The sequence below is a fragment of the Alligator mississippiensis genome, chromosome 1 (assembly GCF_030867095.1).
Source record: "Alligator mississippiensis isolate rAllMis1 chromosome 1, rAllMis1, whole genome shotgun sequence".
NCBI classification, from domain to species: Eukaryota; Metazoa; Chordata; order Crocodylia; family Alligatoridae; genus Alligator; species Alligator mississippiensis.
The window spans coordinates 442961661-442984895 of NC_081824.1; the positions used below are offsets into that span (position 1 = coordinate 442961661).

At 41.0% G+C, this 23235-nt stretch overlaps 1 protein-coding gene across 6 annotated transcripts in view; it reads right to left on the minus strand.

Moving 5' to 3' along the window:
• ARHGAP42 (Rho GTPase activating protein 42) overlaps positions 1–23235 on the minus strand; it is a 338856-nt gene that overhangs the window by 84003 nt on the left and 231618 nt on the right. For all 6 annotated transcript variants that reach the window (XM_019482041.2, XM_006274137.4, XM_019482040.2 and 3 more), the window contains 2 exons: positions 14467–14577; positions 4576–4680 (listed from right to left, as the gene is read on the minus strand). In XM_019482041.2, the coding sequence (XP_019337586.1) occupies positions 4576–4680; positions 14467–14577 (216 nt within the window). The remainder of the gene's footprint in view (positions 1–4575; positions 4681–14466; positions 14578–23235) is intronic.

Here is a 23235-nt window from a genome sequence, read left to right on the forward strand (position 1 = left end):
CTGCACCATTCAGATATGCAAATACCGTTTTTGCATTAACTGAAATCAATGGAACAGAATCAACCCCTGCCTCCCACCACACACCTAGAGCAGATTGTACAAGGGAACTGTTTAGGGATTATGAAGTATGCTAGATAGTTGTGGATAAGCCTAAATCCTGCCAGAGCTGAATTCACTTCAGTAAACTGCAGTGAAAGTACACTCGGTATCTTACAAGATTTAGCCTAGTTGGTCAGAAAGACACAGTGGTATGGACATTTGGTTTCCCAGAGACAACTAGCAGCGGTGAACCTTGCGCCTCTGCTACTTGTCCCTGGGGAACATCCGTGCCACATGTGCTCTGGTGAGTGGCAGGTTACCCCAGGTCGGGTAGGGTAGGCTGGGGCTAGCATTGGGCTGACCCTAGTAGCCTTACCTGGGGCCCTGGGGGCCTCCCAGGGCTGCAGCAGTGCCAATTCCGCCACACAGAGCTTGGCAGGCAGCCGGAGCATGGCTCTGGCCAGCCTGGCTCAGCTTTTCAGCGGTGCATGCTGCCCATGCATACACTGCTCTGCTTTTTTTTCCCCCGCAGGTTTTTTTGACCCCTGAATATTTAGGGGTCAAAAAAACCCTCTACGCTGCTCCATTGCAGCGCAGAGAACATCTGAATGTGTGCAATGCACATATACTGCACAGATGTGCTCATCTGGATGTGGCCAGTCAGGTCTTTATGGATTTGTGAAAATTGCACATTTTTTCATAACTAATTTTCAAGTTTATTCAAAATTATTATAATCTTTAGCTGTTATACACTAGTTGACATGAAGCAATGTACAGGCTTTATTTATTCCTCATAACATCCCTGCTAAATCGGAGAATAGCCAATGTCTATACAGTGCTGGGAAGATGTATGGTATTATATGTGCTTATTAAAACTCAGGCAATGTAGGCTACAAACAAAAAAAGATTTAATAGACAACAAATAATCGAGTTGCGGCATACTCATGACTTTAGACAGCAGCATAATCACATACGGTTTGAAGTAGAGTGTAGTTATTAGCCAGTTACTGAGAGGTCTGAATAGTCATGGCTCCTCCCAGATTCTCTCCTAGGGAGACCATGTACCTACTCGAAATATAACTGAAGTCATTATGAAGCTTTCTGCCTGACTCAGATTTGACCCCTTTTCCTGCTTCTGTAGAGACTAGTCCAGTAGCTATTTAGAGAGCATTCAAAGCTTATTTAAATAAGAGAAAGAGATTAATTTGTGAAACAGAAAGGAAATAACTCAGTAAATTCTCGTGGCGCACACACATAGAAGGTGGTATTAGCATGCTGTCATGTATGTTTCTCCAGCCATGGAGGCTTTTGGAGAATTCAAATAGAATGAAGTACTCTGGACTGGAGGATGGACGTTTGCTCTCCCTGTAGTGAAGCAAGAGTGACCTCTTGTGCCTTCAACTAACAAATCCTTCATAAATACCCAGTTTTGAAGGAAAAGAGTTTCTGCAAGGCTGTAGATGGAGAGGGAATATCTGCAAACAGACTTGTGTGGGTGTAAAATGGTGGGAGTGTTAGTCATTTCAGAAACACCACTTCTACTTCCTCAGGCAGAGCTAGCTCTGGGCTCCAGCTCCAAATGGGGATACCAAGTATAAAAGAGGGTAGAAAGGAAGAGAATAAGTGAGAGACAGATTATCTCTTGCATCAAACCTAAGAATATAGTTCTGCATTAGTATAGCCCAATACCAAGACAGGCCCATTCTGGGAAACCCCTAAACCTCTGCCACTTTGTAAAATGTTCCAGAGACAGTAACCAGTAGTAGCAGAAGTCCTGTCAGCACATTTTCTTTGGAGCCATGCCAATAACAGTTCATTTGGAGGCTGCTATAATGCTTGCAACTTCAGCATGTATCCTGAAGTTGGTAGGTTTGGCAGCTCAAACCCACAAAGTCAAGTCTTCAGCTGGTATAAGCTGTCATAACTCCACTGAATTCAATGAAGCTACAATTTATATCTGGTGATGATCTACTATACTATCTTTCCTGGTAGGGGAACTAACCCCTATAAGAGTATGTATAGAACAATGATGCATAAGAGAACAGTAAAATAGAATCTACTGAGGAAAATGTTAAAGTTCATTGTAGAATTTTATTTATCCTCCTTGTGGGTTTTTATGGATGGGAATCGTACTTTGCCTCAACATTAAAACATATTGTTTAAAATTTTTACATGAACTTTTTGAAAGGATTCCATTTATTTGAACTCTACCTTTCTTCTTGTAGAGTGATGAAAACAATCCTGAATTCATTTATTATTAGTCAGGCATAAACGATATTTCTTATGTACCCAAATATACGGTATTCAGACATGTAGTATCTGAGCACAATAAGTATTTTAAAATTAAAAATAATATTAAGTAATTCTTTAAATCGTTCTTCCTTTTCAACTTCTAATAGAGCGGGGGGGGGGGGGTGTTACAGGGCTGTGTATCTGTGTAGGGCTTACTAAAGGGAAGTTAAGCTTACTAAATGATTTTTCATTTATTTTTAAAGTGTTGAGATCTAATGTTACCACTTAATCTTTTAGGGGTTCAAATCACCTGGTCTGGGTCCAGCTACTGTTCTAAAGTTCAAGCTCGGGGTATCGAACATATGGCCCATAGATGTGTTCCATCCAGGCCACCAGGCTACTGGAGGGACAGGAAATTTTAGGACTTGGTGAGTGAAGGGTGGGGCCTGCTGGGACCACACTGGACATGACCATTCATGACAAGTGGATGAAAGCTATGCTGACACATTTCTGCTCACTCTGAGGTTGCTTGGCTCACAGCCACTTCCCTGGCCACCACCAGTGCTTGTGCCACCGCTGCTGCCTCTGCCCCATGTCCCACAGCCACAGCTGTCACCACTTGCCCCATGGATCTGGCTCAGGGCATGGGATAAGTTTGACACTCCTGTTCTAGCTCATAAATTCATATGCTGCCTCCTATTAGTCAACCATTTCATTTATCCTGTGAAACTCTGCAGCTCTGAGAACTGACGGTCATACAGTAGGAGACATGATATCTCAAAAAACTAGAGTAAAAGGATGCCCTTTGCATATGAGGAGCAAAACTTTCAAATAAACCCTACATTCAGTGGGAATCTAATACAGATGACAAAGCAGGGCAATGGGGTCAAGGCAAGCTGTGATATTAAGCAGATGAGCTGCTTCATTCTGCATCAGCTGGAACACTTTCAGGGTGCATAACTTCATTCCTAAAATCAGGCTCTAATTCAAAAAAGCACTTACATATGTGCTCAAGTTCATCTCTGCTCACAAAACTTAAAATATTAAGTTAAAGAGTGAACTGTGTCTATCTGAATGATGTGTTTCTGAATCAAGGCCCATCAGGCCATTCTATCTGGCCCTAAGGGCCCCTAAAAATTTTAGAAAATTAGTATTTATCTACTCCTGGCTGCCTGTCAACGATGACAGGTGCCAGGGACATTAGGACCCAGGGGGAGTCAGCAGCAGGATGCAGGCAGTCCAGCCCTGACCCACCCCCAGCCATTTTCCTGCTTTCTTAACCCCACACTGCTCCAACACCACATGGCTCCTGGCTGCATCACTGGACCCAGGGGCATGGGTACCCGCTCCAGTACCCATGTGTGTGTATGTGTGGGTATAGGGAGGGAGTGTGTGTGTGTGTTGGTAGGGTGAGTCCCACAAGCACACCCCACCATACACATACACCCACACCCCCCCTCGCACTGCCATACAAGCATACCCCCACATCCACACCACCTCACACACTCCAGCCACCCCCCATGCACAGCCTCCCACAAACGCTGTACCTACTCCTACCGCACATATCCACAAACACACGTACATGTTCCTTCACCCAATACTCACACCCCCACACCTATCCACTCCTGCAGACACACCCACATCCTCCCCCACATCCACAGCCCCCCACAAACCTATACCCACCCCCATACACCCACCCCTTCCACAATATACAAGAGTAAGACTTCATTTTAAACTATTATATACAATCACCTATATGTACACTACACAAATGCATGTAAACTAGGACAAAAATATTTTTTGAAATAAAATTAATGAATGTTTTAGATGTTCGCTTTTTAGAATATAATTTTGTATTTTTCTGTTTCGGAGATGGCAAAACACCGTGCTGAAAGGAGGACTTTCAGGGGCAAGGGGAGGGTTAGGGGGCGGGATGTCTGGTCACAAAATGATGACCAGGGGGTGTGCCACCCGTCAAGGGGTGGGGACTCCCTCAACAGCTTGCCAAAACTCGGTAAAAGCCCTTCCACCTGAAATAATTGCCCGCCCCTGCCATAATGAAACCTGGACATCATGTATCAAACTTTTGATTACAAAAGCAATTATAAAATCAGATGATTTTCAAAGGCTCAGGACAGAATGAAGCTTTGTGCTATCAGGCTTACCACCTATTCATAAATTTAACTTATTTAGCTTTCAACAGATTTCAAGTTTTACAGTTCCAATAAAAAAAAAATGCTGGTCTCCTGTATTGCCTTAATATTAAATGAGCTAAAAAACATAGTAAATACAGTTCAGCCTTACATTTTGTAAATTGAATTGCAGCTGCTGCTTGTATGGAGCAAACTCCTGTGCCAGTTCATATCCCTCGTGGTAAAAAGTAAATAATCCCTGAAGAAAGGACAAGAGCTGAAAAGGTAAAATAAAGTAATAGTAAATATAAACATATCCATGGATTGTAAGCACCAGAAATATAACATAGGGGAGTGACAGAAAGAAAAGTAGTCAACTGCGATGTGGAAAAGTTACTTCAAAGCATGACAAACACATTTATAAAGACACTGGAAACTAAATAACTAATGACATACTTTTAAATCCTTTTAATCAGCAAAACAAATATTTTTTGAAGATACTACTTTCAGCGTCACAGTAGTATGAGCAAGAAATTCACAGAAGAGGTCATCAGTGGTAATGAATTTGAAAACAGAACTGTTGTTTTAAATTTTACTTTAGACCTGTCACAATTTTTGCTTATAATTTTTTAAATATTTCATCTGGGTTCTTTCTAAATCTAATATGATTTTCCATTTTTCCAGCAAATACTTTCCAAGTTCAAGGATTTTATTTTTTTAAATTCATGACTCTTCAGAATATTTTTCCACCTTCTTCGTTCCAATAACTCTGGCTATGGCCTATTTTCTCCAGATGAGATTTGAAAATAACCTTTGACTAGTTTAATCAATAAAAGGAATACAAAAAGTCCCAAACCACTCTTCCTATTTTAAAGAACAAAATATACCTCTGTCTTACTTTAACTGGTATGTCTGCTCCAGTTTCCAATAAAGAAATTTAAGTTGGTATCTACAAAACTGAAAATTCTTTATTCTTTATTTATTTAATTTATTTTGTATTAGCTTACCTTTTATTTATTAAGTAGAAATAAGGATGCCACTAAAATTTCAGAAAACTCCATCTGGTCCCTACATGAATATACTTGTGCCACCTATTTATTTTTTAATAGCCTTGTATTTTGGTCTATCTTTATTTCTGTTTTTATTGCTAAAAAAAAGTGGGCAATTTTAAAAACACATCAAGTTGCACCATGCTAGTAAACCACAAAAATCTTTTACTGTGGACATTTCATTACTGTGGACAATTCAGTTTGTGTTTATAAAGGAAAGCAATAGCAATATTATGTTAAAGATTGTACTTTGTGTTTTGATGTGTAATTGAAAAGTAGCACTTTTAAATGATTATATAAAAGCTAAACATTTTTACAATGTTGTTTTGGAATTTTTGCAGTTCCTTTAATTTTTCCATTTCTCTCTATTTGGACAAAGAAACTAGACTCTTGCATCTCACTGGGGTTACCAGAAAGCTGTACTCCAACGTGCAAACACAGCAGGCAGCATCTGCAGTAATGATGGCAGTGATATTTTTGCTTCATCAAGTGCTGGATCTCAAACACTTTGCAAACATTAATTGGTTCAGTTTGACAATCTCTTTTTATAGATAAGTATTATCCCAATTCTACAAATGAGGACATAGAAACAAAATGTTAAGAGCTCAAGTCAGTGATGTGCTAGGAACATAAACAGGATTCCTGACCATTAAGGCTTTTCTTTAAACCTTATGTTAGCTTTATAAAACTTCTACATATCACCTGGGCATGTCTCATCGAAAACAACAGGGGTTTACACAATCAACCATCACAGTTCTACTGACTTCAGTTAAGCCCTAGAATGATTTGTATCCATTGAGAACCTGGTCTTGCAAGTCTTTTTTGGTGGGGTGGATGATTAGGCAGCTGGATCAGATAAAGATAGAATATGAGGGCATTTCAGAAAGTAGTGGCAAGTATGAAATAAAACCATTTTTTGTGCATTTACTGGGGCACATCACTTCTCTACATAGTTATAATAATAGGTGTTCAACAATGTCACCATCAGTGTTTTCCACTGCACTTTCCCACTCACTGCACACAGAATGGTTTTATTTCGAAACTGCCATTACTCTGTGAAACACCCTTGCACGACAAGCTCTGAAAGATGTAGTGTTTGCTCCAAAACCTGTTCTTTTAAATGGATGAAAAGTGCTTGATAACATGCCTTAGAACCAATGTTCCCTCTAAGGAGTAGCGGTCCGTGAGCGCGCCGCTTTGGTCCATGAGTGCGCTGCTTCGGTCCGTGAGCGCGCCGCTTCAGTGTGGCGTGGGATATTTACCGAAGGTAAGCTCCTCACCCCTCACCTGAGGCAGGCAGTGGAGGCGGGGGCCTGGAGGCCGAAGGCCTGGTGGTTAGGGGCTGGGGGCTAGGTGGCCTGGGGGCTAGGGGGCTGGTGCAGGCTCCGCCAGCTCCAGGACACTGCTCCGCTCCCCCACTTCACCTTGGGGAGCAAGGACATGGCATCCGGGCAGGGGAGTGGAGCACTTCCCCAGAGCCAGTGGAGCCCGCGGAGCAGTTCCCCGGAGCTGGCAGAGCCTCACTTGGGGCAGGCTCCTCCCTGAATTGAGGCAAGGCAGGGATGGAGGCTGGGGCTGGTGGCTGGCGCAGGCTTGGCCAGCTCCAGGGATCTGCTCCATGGGCTCCGGGGAGCTGCTCCACTCCCCAGCCCTGACGCCACATGTCTTCTCGTTCCCCAAGGCGAAGCGTGGGAACGGAGCAGTTCCCTGGAGCCGGCGGAGCCCACGCCAGGCTCCTGCCTCCGCCTTGCCTCGGGAGGAGCTTACCGTCTGTAAATGTCCCACACCACAGCCCAGCTCCTCTCTCAGTGGATGTGCAGCCTAAAAAAGTTTGTGTGTGGCTAGCCTTTTACTTGTGCGCGGCCGTGCACGTGCGTACCTTAGAGGGAACCTTGCTTAGAATATTTTAGACCAGGCCTCAATTTCTTTCTTTCTTTCCTTCTTTCTTGGAGAAATGTTGAGAACACAGGCTATGTTCAAGTGGTTTAGTCAAGAACAATACAGAATGAGCTTTCTTCAGTGACTAAACTACAAACAATGCACAGAAGCCTTCTGTGATGCCAGTTTATTAGTGTTTTAAAAGTTTAAAACTTATTTTGGATAAATGCTAACAATTGGCTGGTTAAATTATTAGTTTGGAAAAGATGCTAATGCAAACATGTAGAACCCTCTGCTATACATCTAAATGAGATTTTTCATTTTAATTTCCCCTAACAAAAATAGCTTTTGTTGAAGTACGCAATGAAATCAAGTGAAAAAATAATTACTGGCACTAGATGGCAGCAAAGTCGAATTTATCAGAAAGGACAAAATACAGGGACAGTAAACAATGTCCCTATTTTAACTATGAAGCATTCAGGTTTTTTAAATTATGTTGCTAGTAATGTAGCAGTTGTGTACTGTAGTGATCCAGCCTCTCAGGTCAGTGCTCTCCATACGCACGCATGTGTGCATGTACACTAAATATATAGCTCATGTAGGTCATAGAACAATACATTCATGTCTGATGGAGAAAATAGCTTGTACTAAGTATGCAGATTAACGTGCATATAAAGTCACTGACAGGGATAGGAGAGAATAGTCAAATCCCTTTTGCTTGCTTCCTATATTGTAATGGTCCTCCTGTATAGGAGATGGCCTAAGGATCATGTCTGGGAAACTAAGGCTGAGGTGAAAAACTTTAGTCCCCAGCACGCTGCCAGATTTTGACCTGTAACTATAAAATACGTTTAAAATGGTGAAAAAAATCCCAGTTTCTTTCTAAGATCTGCAGCATGTATTTTCAAGGTGCTCTTTGTCTGTTAAGGGGTGACTAGTTTCAAATGTTACATATAATCCCCAATGTGTTCTATATTATCAACTGCCCAAATGCAACAAGCACCTTATAGCCACCTCATTCTGAATGTCTCATCAGGCAGATCAATTAAAAACAAGGGTTCTTCTCCAAGACACAATGCTATTCACTGTCTGTGTGGTGCCTGAGTGGCATGGATTTCAGCAGAGAACCTGAAACTAAATCCAAAGATTACTTTGGACTTTATTTATTTTTATGTAGAGTTTGTGACCCTGAGATTGCTTGGTCATTTCATTCTCACAGGAAGAAGACTGCGCTTAGGATTTGGACAGGAGAGGAATTTAACCTTTGGCCTGCAGTGAATCAGCCAAAAGTCACTGTCTTCCTAGTCCAGTTTTATTTATGTGTATAACACCAAAAGGTATTTAGCTATCAGATTAAAATTAATCTTGTCAATAATGGCACGAACAATGCAAGAATGGGGGAACTATACTATTAAAATATTAAAATAGTAGTATTTATCTCAGCATTTGTTTCTCATTACAGAAGGCTGTCATCAAGCTATAAGCAATTACATGCAAACTGCTTTTATAAAAATAGAATCATAGAAAATTAGGGTTGGAAGGGACTTCAGGAGGTTATTTAGTCCAACTGCCAGCTCAAAGCAGGACCAGCCCCAACTAGATCATTCCAGCCAGCGCTTTGTTGAACCAGGCCTTAAATACTTCAATGACAATTAGTGATCCTGTTCCTTATGTCACAAACCCTGCCATATTTCACCGGGTTCATGGGATGTCGTATAGGTTCTCTTGTATCGGTTTTGCTGGCATGGACTGTGCGGTCACATTGAAAACCCAATGTTATGTTGCATCCGTTTATGTTGCTTTTATCATAACAGTGACTTTTGTATGGACACTGTCTGTATATATCTTTATGATTTTGGACATGGTTTAGTCAAAGGAACTGAGGGATTCATACTTAAGGAAAAGGGGGTAAGCAAAACTGCTAAGTATCTAGAGGGAGGGACTAAATTCTATCAAATAATTCTTCTTTCCTCTTTTCCTGAGCAGCATTATCCCCAATTTTCAGCTTATAAACATCTTTCTTCTCAACATCACAGTTACATACTCAGGACACTTCAAGAAATTATATAGAAATCAATACTGGACTGTAACATCAGAGGCATGAATAGCAAAATACTTTGTAATTAGATGAGTTAATAAACACAAGTTAGATCCCTATTTGTGGACTTATAGGGGCCTTGTTTTAGTAGTATCTGAACATGATACAAACTGCATCATGAACAAAAATGAAAATAGCACAAAAAACTGAATATAAGCAAAGAAAACACCAAAGTGTTCCGTAGGATGACACAGGCCAATGACTGGAATATAATTTTTGCACCAGACATCCCATAACAAAAAAAAAAAAAGAATAAAAATAGAATTAATGCTGTAAGGTCCAAAGCCCTCCAAAATCCCTATTAAAACACAAGTGACAACTTTTCCTTCAGCTCTCCTATGACACATTAATTTTCATTTCTCCCTAGGAGAATTTTTACAACCTCTGTTCTCTCCTATGCCTGATGAAGGGTGACTATGCTCAAAAGCTTGCAGATAAATAAAATAATTTGTTTGCAAATATCTAGTTGGTTTAATAAAAGTTATCACCTCTTCCACAAGTTTTGATTCCTTTTATTTCTTGTTTACACTTAAGTGTTTAAAGGATGATTTTTAAAATAATTCACTTTAATCCACAACAGACTACAAGTATTTAATCTGTAGTTTTGCAGCAATTCAAAGGGTGTTAACAGAAATCTATTTCTAAGATCTGCAACCTTCCATACTCCCCTCTATGCTGACATAAATTAGGATGTAACTTAAACCAAGTCCATATTTTAAATCAGCCTATCAACTGTGTTTTCTGTTTGCTAAGTGTCTTCTGGGTAGCACTTAGCATAATTGTATGATCTATAAAATATATAGCTGACAATAAATAAAATTAATAATCAACAGAAGTTTTAAAATCTCATGATTCATGTTAGAATCCAATCTCTATATATTTCTTTACTTAAATATAAGTAAAGAAATAAATAGAGGATTAATATTAAAATACAATCTCAGGAGTTTAGAAGATAATTCCTTGGAGGATACTATCTCTCAGTTATCCATACACAGCTTTTTGACACCTTTCTTAGAAACATCTAGGCTTAGCATCTAGTGAGAGATATGCTATTGGACTAAATATGCTGGTTTTATTATCTAAGATGGAAAATGATATATCTGAGTTTATCCACTGGACCTTTAACCCAAATGCAGCTAAGTGGTACACATTGGCCACAAATCTGATTTGACTTACCTACCCCTCTTGAACAAAAATATTCCAGTCTTACCATAGGTACTGGAAATGGAGCCTGAATGAGGATGTCAACTGTCAGTAAATTTACCAAAAGTTATTAAAAAAAAAGGCTAAAAACTGCTATGAGTAAGGTCCACAAAAAACCCCCAAACCAAACAAAACAAAAATACCAGCCACAACTTCATTGAATCTCTGAAAGACAGAGCACAGCTGTACCTCCACATATCCAAGTGACTGGCTGGGCAATAGCTCTGCTGAAAAGGACCCATGGGTTACAGTGGACAATAAGCTGAATATGAGTCAGCAGTGTGCCCTTGTTGCCAAGAAGGCTAATAGCATACCAGGCTGCATTGGTAGGCATGTTGCTAGCAGTGCAAGGGAAATTATTATTCCCCTCTATTCGGCATTGGTGAGGCCACATCTGGAGTACTGGGTTCATTTTTGGGCCTGTCACTACAGAAAGGATGTGAACAAATTGGAGAGAGTCCAGCCAAGGGCAACAAAAATGGTGAGGGGCTGGGGGACATGATTTATGAGGAAAGACTGAGGGAACTGAGCTTATTTAGTCTAAAGAAAAGAAGACTGGGAGGGGTTTTCATAGCAGCCTTCAACTACCTGAAAGGTGGTTTGGAGGCAGATGGAGCTATACTGTTCTCAGTGGTGGCAGATGACAGAACAAGGAACAATGGTCTCAAGTTGCAGTAAGGGAAGTTTAGGCTAGATATTAGGAATAATTTTCTCACTAGGAAAGTAGTGAAACACTGGAACAGGTTCCCCAGAGAGGTGGTGGAAGCTCCTTCAAAACCTGACTAGACAAAGCTTTGGCTGGGATGAACTAGTTGGGGCTGGTCCTGCTTTGAGCAGGGGGTTGGACTAGATGACCTCCTGTGGTCCCTTTCAACCCTAACTGTCTATGATTCTAAGTGGGAGTGCAGCACCCTGCAAGGAGTATTTAATCAGCCATGTGTTGCTGCTGCTGCATTCCTGGATGCTTATAATACTGTTGGGTCACAGGTAGGATTCTTTGGGGGTCTATGCTGGGCTGGGGGGAGTGGGACCAGCGGGGGTAAGGCTGAAAGGTTGGGCTAGGGGGGGCAGCATGGTACATTCAGACGTATAAGGATGCAGAGGTGAGTAGGGGGCCTGTCGTGCCAGCAAGTCGTGCAGTGTAGACTAAGGGTTGCCAGCGTAGACTAAGGGCTGCCAACCCAAGAAAAAAATCTTTTACTGCAAACCTTTTACTGACAACCAAACTTTGTTTTACTTTTTTACTATGGTTGAAGTTAAAACCCTAAATCTGAACTCAACCTATCTAACTTGGGCCCGGCAGCAGGGCAAGGCCTGGAAGAAGTGTTACTTTTACATTATGTAAAACATGTCATTAAAAACACGTGGCTACAGAAAAGTTTGGCTGTTAGTATAAAGCTTGCAGATTGTAAATAATAAGTATAAAAAATTCTTGAGTTGGCAATCCTTAGTCTATAATCTGACACTCTTGTACTCCCCACCAGATATAACGCGTAGATGAGATCTGTGGGCAGATGGACCTCAGATGCCCTGAAGAACAAGGGAGAAACAGGTAGCATAAAACTACCTTTGCACTCTCCCTCTAGCTCTGAATCAAGTACAGTCCAACTAAACCAAGGAATCTGGTTTGATGTCTGGTTTATGAATATATAATACAAATTATTTTTCTTCAGATCTCTTCCATTTGAGACATGAAATAGAATGTACCCTATTTTATGTATATGTCAGTGCAAAATAATATTTTCTAGTTATAGCAGTCTCTTTAAGAACAGCAGGTCTCTATTACTTTAAATGAGATTAACATTTCTTATACCAGGGTCAGAGTTAGGTCAAGGTTGCTAGATTTTTCGGTTCCAGGATGTGTTAGTTTTGCAGCAGTAGACAGGGAGATAGGCCTTGGATTAATCTGTGACAGGTAAAAAAATACTCTTATTTAGGAATCCAAGGAAGAATTTAGTCTCCGGGATTTGGCAGCTGTAGGCCATAAAGATAGGATTTCTCTAAGCACTCCTTGTTGGATTCAGGCTCATTAGTTTGCATCAATGTTACATACGCTCAACTCCGAGTACAGGAATGCAGACAGAATAACTGTTCTTGGGGACATGAATTTCACATATAAGTCACTCTGGTTCATGGTCATCGATGATGATAAGGTTAGGTAAACTGGAAAGTAATGAATGGTTTGGGAGAGAGAGAAGTATCAGAGTTACCTTTGATGATGAGCCTCTTATACAAGAGATGCCTTTCAGATATTTAGCTGAAAGGAAGGTCAGATGACATCAGGGATTTTTGTCTAGGAACACAGGGGAAAACACTACATAATTCTGGGACAGGGATAGGTAATTTTTAGCCTCCTTCAAAAGCACATTGCTGATATTGCAAGTCATCTGTCTGTCTGGCAGACTGGTGTAAAACAGGCTTCTGAAAAAGGGCAGCCAGTCAGAAAGAAAAAACTGTAGCTGAGGGAGAGTTTCCTTAGTAGGCTTGTCCACAGGAAACCAAAATTCCCTTATGAGAAATGGGCAGTCTGGGGAAGCCAGTGCCTAATTCATCTCTTAAGGCTGCAGCAGCCCAAGGAATGCTACTGAATCTGTCTCAGGAGTCCTTTGTATAGCAAGCCTTTTAAATGTCAGATAAATCACCTATGGCAACAATATTTTTGCATTTTCTGAGATGCTAAGTGGGTGTGAAATTTTCCTGGCACTCCCTGAAATTATAAGGGCCAACATACTCAAAACTAGTTGCCTAATGATTCTTTAGGACAGCGTTTTCCAACCAGTGTGCTGGAAGGCACTTCCAGGCATGCTGTGGCATTTTGGGCTGGAGACATGCCCCCTGTCTGTCTGGAGCCACGCTCCCTGCCTGCTGCTGCTGCAGACGCAGACAGATGGGGAGCGTGGCTCCAGCCAGGCAGGGGGTGTGGCTCTAGACCAAAATGCCATCCGGCTGGCTGCATGCCACCCCTCCCTGTCAGCGTCTGGTAGGTCGCGCCCCCCCTCTGCCCCATGTCCATGTCCGGTGTGCCGCGGTGCTTTTTTATTTAGGTCAGTGTGCCATGGGGTGAAAAAGGTTGGGAAACGCTGCTCTAGGAACTGTAAAGTGCTCAATGCTTTTAGAAAAATCAGGCCACATAAGTCTTGACACATATATATTTATGCACATGTTTACCTTGAGATCATGGGAGGAGTTTCACTGAGTTCTGTAGCCAACATCATGTGCTTTGAGTTAATTAAACTCATAAGGCTTTGAAGAGCAAATATCATACATGTCTACATGTTATGAACAGATTTTACATTTTAATTTTAGGTTCTTCCTTCAAATCTTGGTACATACCTTTCCAATTATACAATTCTTTCAGAAATACTTTGCCATAAAGTAGACTTCAAACAAAATATAGCTTAACAGTCCTAAAATTAATTTTAATGTTATTTCCACACTATTTCATGCATAACTTAGAAAAATTAAACCTGAGATAAATTGCATACATTGAACATTTAAGCCTAATATCATGGTTGGGAGTCTGAGCCAATTTTTATATTAGGAAATATCTGTTATGGGTTGTACAGACACATTAAAAGTCAAACCTTTAAAATGTTATGCACACTCCAAACCATCTGTTATTTTACTCCACAGTAGACACAAAACCTTTTGCATAAGCCTTTAATAAATGATTCCTGAGGAAAGATCTTTAGGTCTGTTTGCATATGAACTATATTCAAACACTCTTTTAATTAAAAAAGAGATGCCCTGTAAGAATTTATAATTAAGTTTTCAACTTTAAATACATTCACTGTAAATTTAGGTAAAGAAAGAAAAATATAAATAGAAAACTTACAGGTTCAACAAATTCAAACTTCTTTTTCTCCTGCACTTCTTGAATCTTAAACACATATTCTAATGATGCTTCATAAAAGTTTTGATGTTCTCTGTCAATCTGTGTATCTGCCTAAATTAAAATGAAGTTTATACAAATGAATATTAATATACCAGTACAATTATTACTTTCTATTATTAACCATCACATTTACAACTTAAGGTCAAGATTCCTGGCTTGATTTCTCATCTGTACTCCCTTCAACATGTTCTTAACACAAGCCTCCTTTGAATGAAGAAATCTGGGATGTCAGTGGTTCCTGAAGGAGATTGCTCAAAAATGAGAAGATATGTCCTTTACCATGGGCTAAGTGAATACGTCTTCACAACACTCCCAACCCAAAGAACTGTGAGAAACAAGACCTCTAGGTTTCTCTTTTAGTACAACCAACTTTAGTGCAAAGGTTGTTTGAAATGCATTCTAAGACATTCTGAGTGCCTATACATGAGCCAGGAGGCTGTTCCAATGAGCTGTAATTACAGCATGTTAGAGCGGACTCAATTAATCGAGTCCGCTAGAGCGTGCTAATTAGCATGCTCCAGTTAGCCTTTGCTTGCTGTGTATCAGCATCCCCACGCTTCAAAATGGTGGCGGGAGTCTTTTAACTAAAGTTCATTTGATGAGCTTTAGATAAAACGCCTCTGCAGCTGTTTTGAAGCGCAGGGATGCTGTTACATGAGATGATCTGGGAGCTTTAATTAGAGTGGCTCTCAGATCTGCTCTAATTAAAACCACCCACCCCCACCCCGGAAGCACATGTAAAAATGCCCTTTAATTCTTCAACAGTTTAACAACAGAGCCATTTCAAAATGAGGTAGGATGGGATGTGGTGCATGGTATAAGTCTTCAGCATACACACTGGGTTCTTTAAATACTATTCATGTGGGCAAAATTGGAAGGAAGGCAAATGGATGGTGCAAAGCAGGCAAGGCCAACTACTCTAAGTGTAAAGCAACTAATAAATATTTGGGTAATGCAAAAATGGGCTAGCTGCCATAGAAACATAAGCTCTCCCATTGAGTATTAACATTCTAAATCTGTCAGGACAAAACAGAAAGGGAAGGAAAGGAGGAGGACAGGACAACAGTTTAAAAAAATGCAGTTATTGAGTTAAGTGAGTATACATTTAGGCCAAAATCTTCCGAATTCTATGTCTAAAGTTAGGCATCTAGTCCCCGCAGAGCTACTAGGCAAAATTAAAACTAAATAGGAGTTGCAGGGATCAACTCTTTAAAAAATTAGGACACTTATGTAAATTGTTCAGCATAGATTTAGGGGCTTAACATTTGACACTCACATTTGAAAATGTTGGGTTTGGTTCTCCTTCCCTTACTTATCTCATCTGCAGCTATTCTATGCAAGTTTTTAGGGAAGACTGGACTGAAGAAAGGAAAAGTGGCTTGGGAAAAGATTTTCCTTACCTATGGACAGTTTGGGTAAAGACCCAGAGAAGGGAGTGGGACAAAGGAACAAGGTTGGATATGAAGGGCTTATTAGGGATCCTGGACTTTGTACCACATCCAGTTTCAAATACCTTTCCCCAGCTGGGAATTTTAGAAATGTCATATATGATGGTGTTTCAGAACCTAACGGCAACTGAAAAATAAAACTATTTTATATTCTACAAACACACACTGTTTTTAGACAAAATGTTGCACAGCACATTATTTCACAACATGGATCAAGCCCTTTGGGAATGGCACATTTGTTAAATATCTACATTTACATAATAGCAGTTTTTTTCATATAATTTTTTGTTCAGTGTTTCTATTTTAAAATGATGACTCCTAGCAACTGTCATCAGAAGGACCTGAACCCAGGATTTTCTGGCACCAAAACAAAAAGTTTCTGCACTGGGGCTATAAAATTAATTCCATCAACTAAAAGGAGCAGAAAGCTTTTATCTTCTTTGTTAACAAGGCACTCAAAGGGACATATCACATTGGCAGTGTAAAACATAAGCAGTACTCCCACAACTGGTAGGGAAGAGATGCAATTCCCATTTTAATTCCTTTTTTGCAGCTGTTAATAGCTTTCCTCAAAAGCAAGTTCTTTTTTTGGGTTGAACTTGCCCATGTTTGGTCCCAGCTCAAACAGAATTTATTTTTTAATAGGGAAAAATCTGAATAAAATCAACTCAGCCATTTTTAGCTATGTGCACTTAAAAAGAATATACTTTTCTGAGACTTTAAATTTTGGCACATCAAAATAATAGCTAGAAAGTTCAACTGGCTTTTGTTATAATAATCTCCAGCAAGGAAAAACAATCATCTTCAAAGGAAAAGGGTTAGTATTTTTAAAGTCATGAATGTGCAAACTCATATTTTCCATCAGTTAAGAACTCCAGGCCAGATCCAATGAGAGTTTCAGGGTGGTGTTACAGGCTACCTTTAAACCATTCTGAAGGCACATAAAATGGGAGTGTTTATGCATTAAAGGGTGTTAAGCTGTTCTAAGTACCCTCTAAGCACCCTAAAGTTATACCACTTCAGGCAAGGGGTATGTTTGAGCCATTCTACTTAGCTTGAGTGAAGACATTATTAGTCTACTCCACAGAGATAAAGCAACCAATTTGCATTATCCAGCACCCCAGGATGCATGGCTTTGGCCTCTCTATCCCCAAGCCAACATCCCCACCTGCCCACAGTGGTTATGACCCCAGCACACATGGTACCACACTGCCAGCTTCTAGGATCTCAATAGGGACAGAAGTTACACATAAACTGGTTTAAGTGATCAGAAACTGGTTTAAATCTGTAACAGAACAGATATTCAGTGCACATGAACCAGTTTCAAAATGGCTGAAACAGGTTTAAGATAAACCTGGTTGAATGTAGTATCAGACTTAACTGATTTGGGTCAAACTGGTTTATGAAAATTTTGTCCTAGACACTTTCCTGGTATGACTTAAATCATAGTCCCCCAGCATTCCAGCATGCTTTCCAGCAGACAAGGTTTTGGGGTAGAGAGGAAGCTGGGACTGCCCCCCCCCCCTCCCCAGGCAAACCTGGCTGGGGTCTAGAGCCAGAGATGGGAGTTAAACTTCCCTTCTCTCGAGTAATGAGCTGCCCTGCCCTACCCTGCTAAAAAACATACTGCTGGCTGTGACTGTGGACTACAAATCCCAGAGGTACCTGGAAGCAGGAAGAGGAAGTGATAAGCAACCCTGCAGAGTCCTGCTGCTGTGATTGTAGATTGCAAATCCCAGAGACGTTGTGGGCAGCAGGAAATGGAAGTGAACACACAGCCCATGCTGGCTACGTGCCAGAGAGCCATGCTGTAGCACCCCCTGGCTTCTGGCCTGAGCCACTGCAGGTATGTGGCTGCATTTCCTGAATCAAAAGTGAATATCTGTCCAATTGTTTCTCAGTTTAATCTCTGCATCTTAAACTAATCTGCAAAAATGGAATTGACTCAGCCTCAGGCTTTTTGACTGTCTGTACTTAGCTGTGGAGAACAATCCAGGCTCCTGAGCCAAATGCCAGGCATGCAACCCTCAGAGAGCTAAACCTTTGCTCCACATCCAGGTGGATCTCCCTTAGCCAGGATAATTTGTGCGGAGTGTGGCTTATCTCCTCAGCTTCCCATTTTTCTGGGAGGCAGGGATGGGAAGGGCTGCCCTACAATAAGTCTGTCAAGAGCATGGAGCCTAGGGAAGCAAATTTTCCAGGGTTCATACTGTCTCTGCAGTTAACCCCTAGCAGTTCCACTCTGGGAGCAGAGCCACCAGGTGGCGACAGCATGCAGACCTGGGAGGCATGTTTCCCTGGGCTCCACACTCTTAGTGTGCTTAACTCAATCCCGTGGCTCTGCTCCCAAAGAAGAGAGAGAGCCCTGGCTCCTGGGGCCACACCCCTGTTTGACAAGCCAGCTAATGGCAAGTCACAGCTGTGCAGGTCAGAGATGGCATTAAGCCTTAACCTGTGACCCTTCTGAAACTGTTCTAACTTGAACATGAACCTTCCACAGATTTAGAATAGTTTAAAGGTAACCTGTGTAAGCACCATGAAATGCCTCCAAGTTAGACACCGTGGCCATTTTCAGATGAGTGCAGCCATGCAGCACATTTAGCTGCAAGGGAGCACCATGGGAGAAGGTGGGGGGCTTGACCCCTGGATATCCAGAGGTCAAGAAAACCCATGGGAAAAAAGCAGAGCAGTGCACACAGGGGCAGCGTGTGCTGCTGAAAACCAGAGCCTGGCCAGCTGGAGCCATTGCTGTTGCTGCAGCCCCAGGAGACCCCCCCAGGGCCCCAGAAACGGCTGCTGGGCCAGCCCAGTGCTGGCCCCTGCCTCCTCTACCCCACCTGGGGTAACCTGCCATGCACCAGAAAATGCATGGCACAGGAATTCCCTGGGAACAACTAGCTGCGGCTCAAGGTGTCCCGCTCCTAGTTGTCCCCAGGGAACCAAACGTCCATGTGGACACAGCCTATGGGTGCAGATAGAAGTGCAGCTTCCAACTGTAACTCAGAATGATTTTTGCACACCACTGAGTTACAACCTTACCCCAGACCTAACAGAAGTTCACTGTTGGGTCCAGGGGGGAGGTGAATCTAGCTGCAGACTGGAAGCTGGTAGCCAAGTTTCCATAGCGACAGCCAGGGCTCTCTGGCAGTGCTCACTGTTTTCAGATTGGGAATGGGGAAAGGCAGCAGAGAGAGATCGTTCTTGGGGTTCCCCAGCCCGTGCTGAAGGGTGGGGTGGGGTAATTGGGCCCCCATCTAGGGGGTCTCCAATACACCTACTGCACCCTCCAGGAGTCGAAAAACCTCAGACTGAACTCCCTCCACTCCCTTCCTCCCCTCCACATTCTGAAAACAGCGACAAGCTGGGAGCTCCACAGACACAAGTTACAAAGATACTAGATTCTGAAATGCGGGGTCAGATTTTCACCCGATCAGCCATTTTTAAGCTGTTTGTAGCCGTGCACTTGTGTTTGGTCACAGCTATAAACTGCTTTCTGTGGCCTGATCGGGTGAAAATTGTTACTTCTGTCTGTATGCTGTATTGCCTAATTTATAGGTGGTTGGCTTCCAGCCTGGAATCCAAACCCTGAATTAGGTAACTCCAGCCTACACAATGTATGGGGAGAGATAGGTGCCTTAGAAGGATAATCCAAAAAACAGGCACCAAAAGTAAGGAGAAGCTGTTTATTTTTAAATGCCTAAAAAATGAAGGAAGGTGAGAAATGTAGATTTGAACAACTTCAAGGCCAAAGAAGAGCCAAAACTCAGGTCTTCTACTTCTAGTGCAATTGTTCTAATGATTACCAGGTTGTATAAATGGTGGGTACTCCTACCATTTCTTCCTCCAGGCACTTTTTAAAAAATCACAGCATTTTGTGAGGAGTTGGTCCTGTTGGTATATTTGGGCATACTAGTTTCTGGATCCCAGTGCAACTTAGACCCTTGCAAATGGATGTTAACTGTCTTGGTTGGGACAGTTCTGGGCATTCACAGAACTGTAAGTGCAGACTTAGGGAACCTTCCAGATGAATAGGAAAAAATTTAAGTGAGTTTAGGTGCTTTTAGGATTAGGGGGCTTTGGTTCACAATTTTGGACTTAAAGCCCAAAAGTTTGTTAAAACCCTGTTTTAGGCATGACTTCTTTTCTGTATCTCTGTCAGTTAGTGGCACTTTTAAATTAAGAGTACTTTAGTTAAGGATGTGCTGCTTTCATGATTTAGCAGCACTGACACATTTAACAATACTGAATCATTTCTCTAGCACACTTCAAAGCGTTAGCTTTAACAGTCGCATTAAAATGTTTCAGCAGCAGTGTTTCTTATTATGCCTATAAAAAACAGATCAGGTATTAAATGTAAAACCTACTCTTATAGATGAGAAATCAAGCACTGAAAAAATTAGGAATTTCCAAAAGTTAACGCTACCTTGTATCACTTTGTACATTCTCCTACTATTATCCTGGATAAACCTAACACTTAATATGTTAATGACTATTTGTGTAACATATACTTTACAGGTTATGCAATATGGCTACATTTAACAACAGGTCACAACTATATGACTTGTTTCAATCAACCCTCACTTGGAAGACTACAGTCAACCAGGGCTCAATTCAGGAAATCACTCAAGCACAATCTTAAATCCTTTGCTATTCAGATAAGCAGTTACACACGTTTAAGTTTATGGAACTCATGCAGTAGAAGTTTATGCAGAAGTTTATGGAACTCTTGAAGTACTGACCATAGCACAAAGATTGTTTTGAATTAGGCCCATAGTAAATATTAACTACAGAGATCCAATAGACAACAGTTTCCAAAAGACAACTTCTGGAGGCCTAATGGATATGCTTGAACAACAACATTTCATAGGTGTAAGAGCCATTTCAGAAATGATTTGTTAGAAGTTTTCAAAGGTTGGGAGGATTTTCACTTTTTCGTGTATGCCACCTAGCTGAAAGTAGCAAATGATTTGTTGGATGGTTAATTAGAGCTTCAGGTAATAAGATATCCAATTGGAATCAATTATATATTGACTAACCTGCAGTAGCATTAAATATATACTTCTACATTAAGCATTCTTGCAAGGTGGTGACTTTGTCCCTATGTACACACATGCTTTCAGAAGTTCTATTTTGTGGATTTGCTTTCAAGAGGACTACTGAAAGTGATCCTTCTGATTCGTATGGCCATAGCAGAAGTTGCTCAGACTTTAAAAGAAGTAAAGTCTATACAAAAGTCAGTCAGTAGGTTACATACCACCATAGAATGTGCTGGATATAAGACACATTCCCAAACCATTTTCATCTTATACTTTATATGACTGTGGTAGCTAAGGGGTTTTTTTCCCCCCCAAAGGAGGATCTTTACAACAGTAATATCACATTGGTAAACAGAGATGTGCAGATACATGGGAGTACTTGTATAAAGATGGAACATCACATGCAGGGAGCTGAAGTCTGTGCTGGCTGCACCTTTGCATTGTAAACATATAAAACTTTGTGATCTATTTCTGAGAAAATCATGTTGAACTGACTCCTGATGCAATGCTTATAACAATTTTAATTAGGTCAAGATTGAAAACCCATGATCTTATGGGTTTATATATTTATATACAACATATACAGAATATTAGAATCCTATATCAAGTGTCTCAATCAAACCTCAAAAATGAGAGTTATCTAAATCCCATATGTCACAGTCCTGACACACAACAAATTCACTCACATTAGTGTTATCCGGATTTACACTGATATAAATGTGGAGTAAACACAGAATGTACAGTCTTAACATTGGTGTAAGTATTTCCACTCCGAGGCAGCTACCCTCAAAAAGTTAAGATTAATTTAGATTACACCAGTGTATGGGCTGTATGATTTCATCTCAGGTAACTGTTTGTCCAATGGACTCCCCTGCCACATTGTGGTGAGGCTCTGAAATAGTGCCTACTATAGGCAGCTACCCTGGGAGAGGTAGTGTCTGTCCTCTCTGAACATCTGTGTAAAGTCAAAACTTTATAAGATAGACTGTTATTAACATGCATCTGTACCCTAGATCTATTGCAAACAATTTTATACTTTAAGAGATTGATTCACCATTCTATATTTCCTAGCTTCATGGTGTAACTCCAGTGATTTCTGTTCAGTTACACCAGCATAAAACTGGAACAATACAATGGCTAGCCATATCCTACATACTTTCTAATCAGGGCCTTCAGGAGACAAGACAAATCAACATCTGTTAAGAAATTTAATATCTAGGCATGGAACAGTCGTTTAAGGACAGAGTGGAAAATTTTACTCTGATTTTCCATTAGTTTTCATTCTTGTGCCAAATCCTTTACTCGTTTAACACAGTTTATTATATTCACGGCTGCTACATTTAATCTCAATTATTGTTTTTAAACAGTCTAATAAATAACTCCCCATAACCATCCCAAGAGAGAAATGTGTTTTACACCCCAAATTAAATTAACACTTAACTCTACTTAACCAAATCTTGCTTCATTGGTAAATACACTAAAAATTGTTTTCTGACTTGCTGTTTAACATCTAATAGAACTATTTTTCCATTAATGCAAGGGGAATTTATGGACTGGTGGAAAACGGTAAATATAAATTTGGCTTGTTAACAGAGTAGACCCACTTAAAATCATATTTTGTCTATGCTTGATTTGTCAAATGTCCTTCTCTTATGTAAGAAAAACCCCCAAGATAGCACATTGTTTTAACATTTATATCGCAAACCCACTTGAAATCAAAATGAAATATTTGGCTAGGTAAATATAAAACCTATAACTTGTACCCTTTCTGAGAGATGGTTAGGTCTTCTATGGAGAATAATATGACCAAAATAATTCCCAAACTTTTTGAGTCATTCCTGAAGATAAATAACTTTATTAAATCTTGTACTCATCACCATTGGAAAAAACACAGTGGCTAAGTACAGATATTCCAAAAACTCAAGGCAGAACTGATCTAATCTATGGGGGTTTCTCTAAACTGCATAGATTAGATTAGGAGCAAACAGAACATATGTTCACCCTTTGGTGGGGAGAGGTAGGCAGATGACTGCACTTGCAGAAGCCAGAAGGCAGGGGGTGCTCCCTCACACCGCCCAGCCTGCCAGACATTGCTGTGGGCAGCCAAACCCAGCCAAGCAGAGGCCATCCCTCGTTGATCAGCACCCCCCCACCCCCTTCCTATCAGTTGCAGGGAGGTGGGGAGCCAACACAATCTCTCCGCAGGAAAGGGGGTTGGGAAAGCG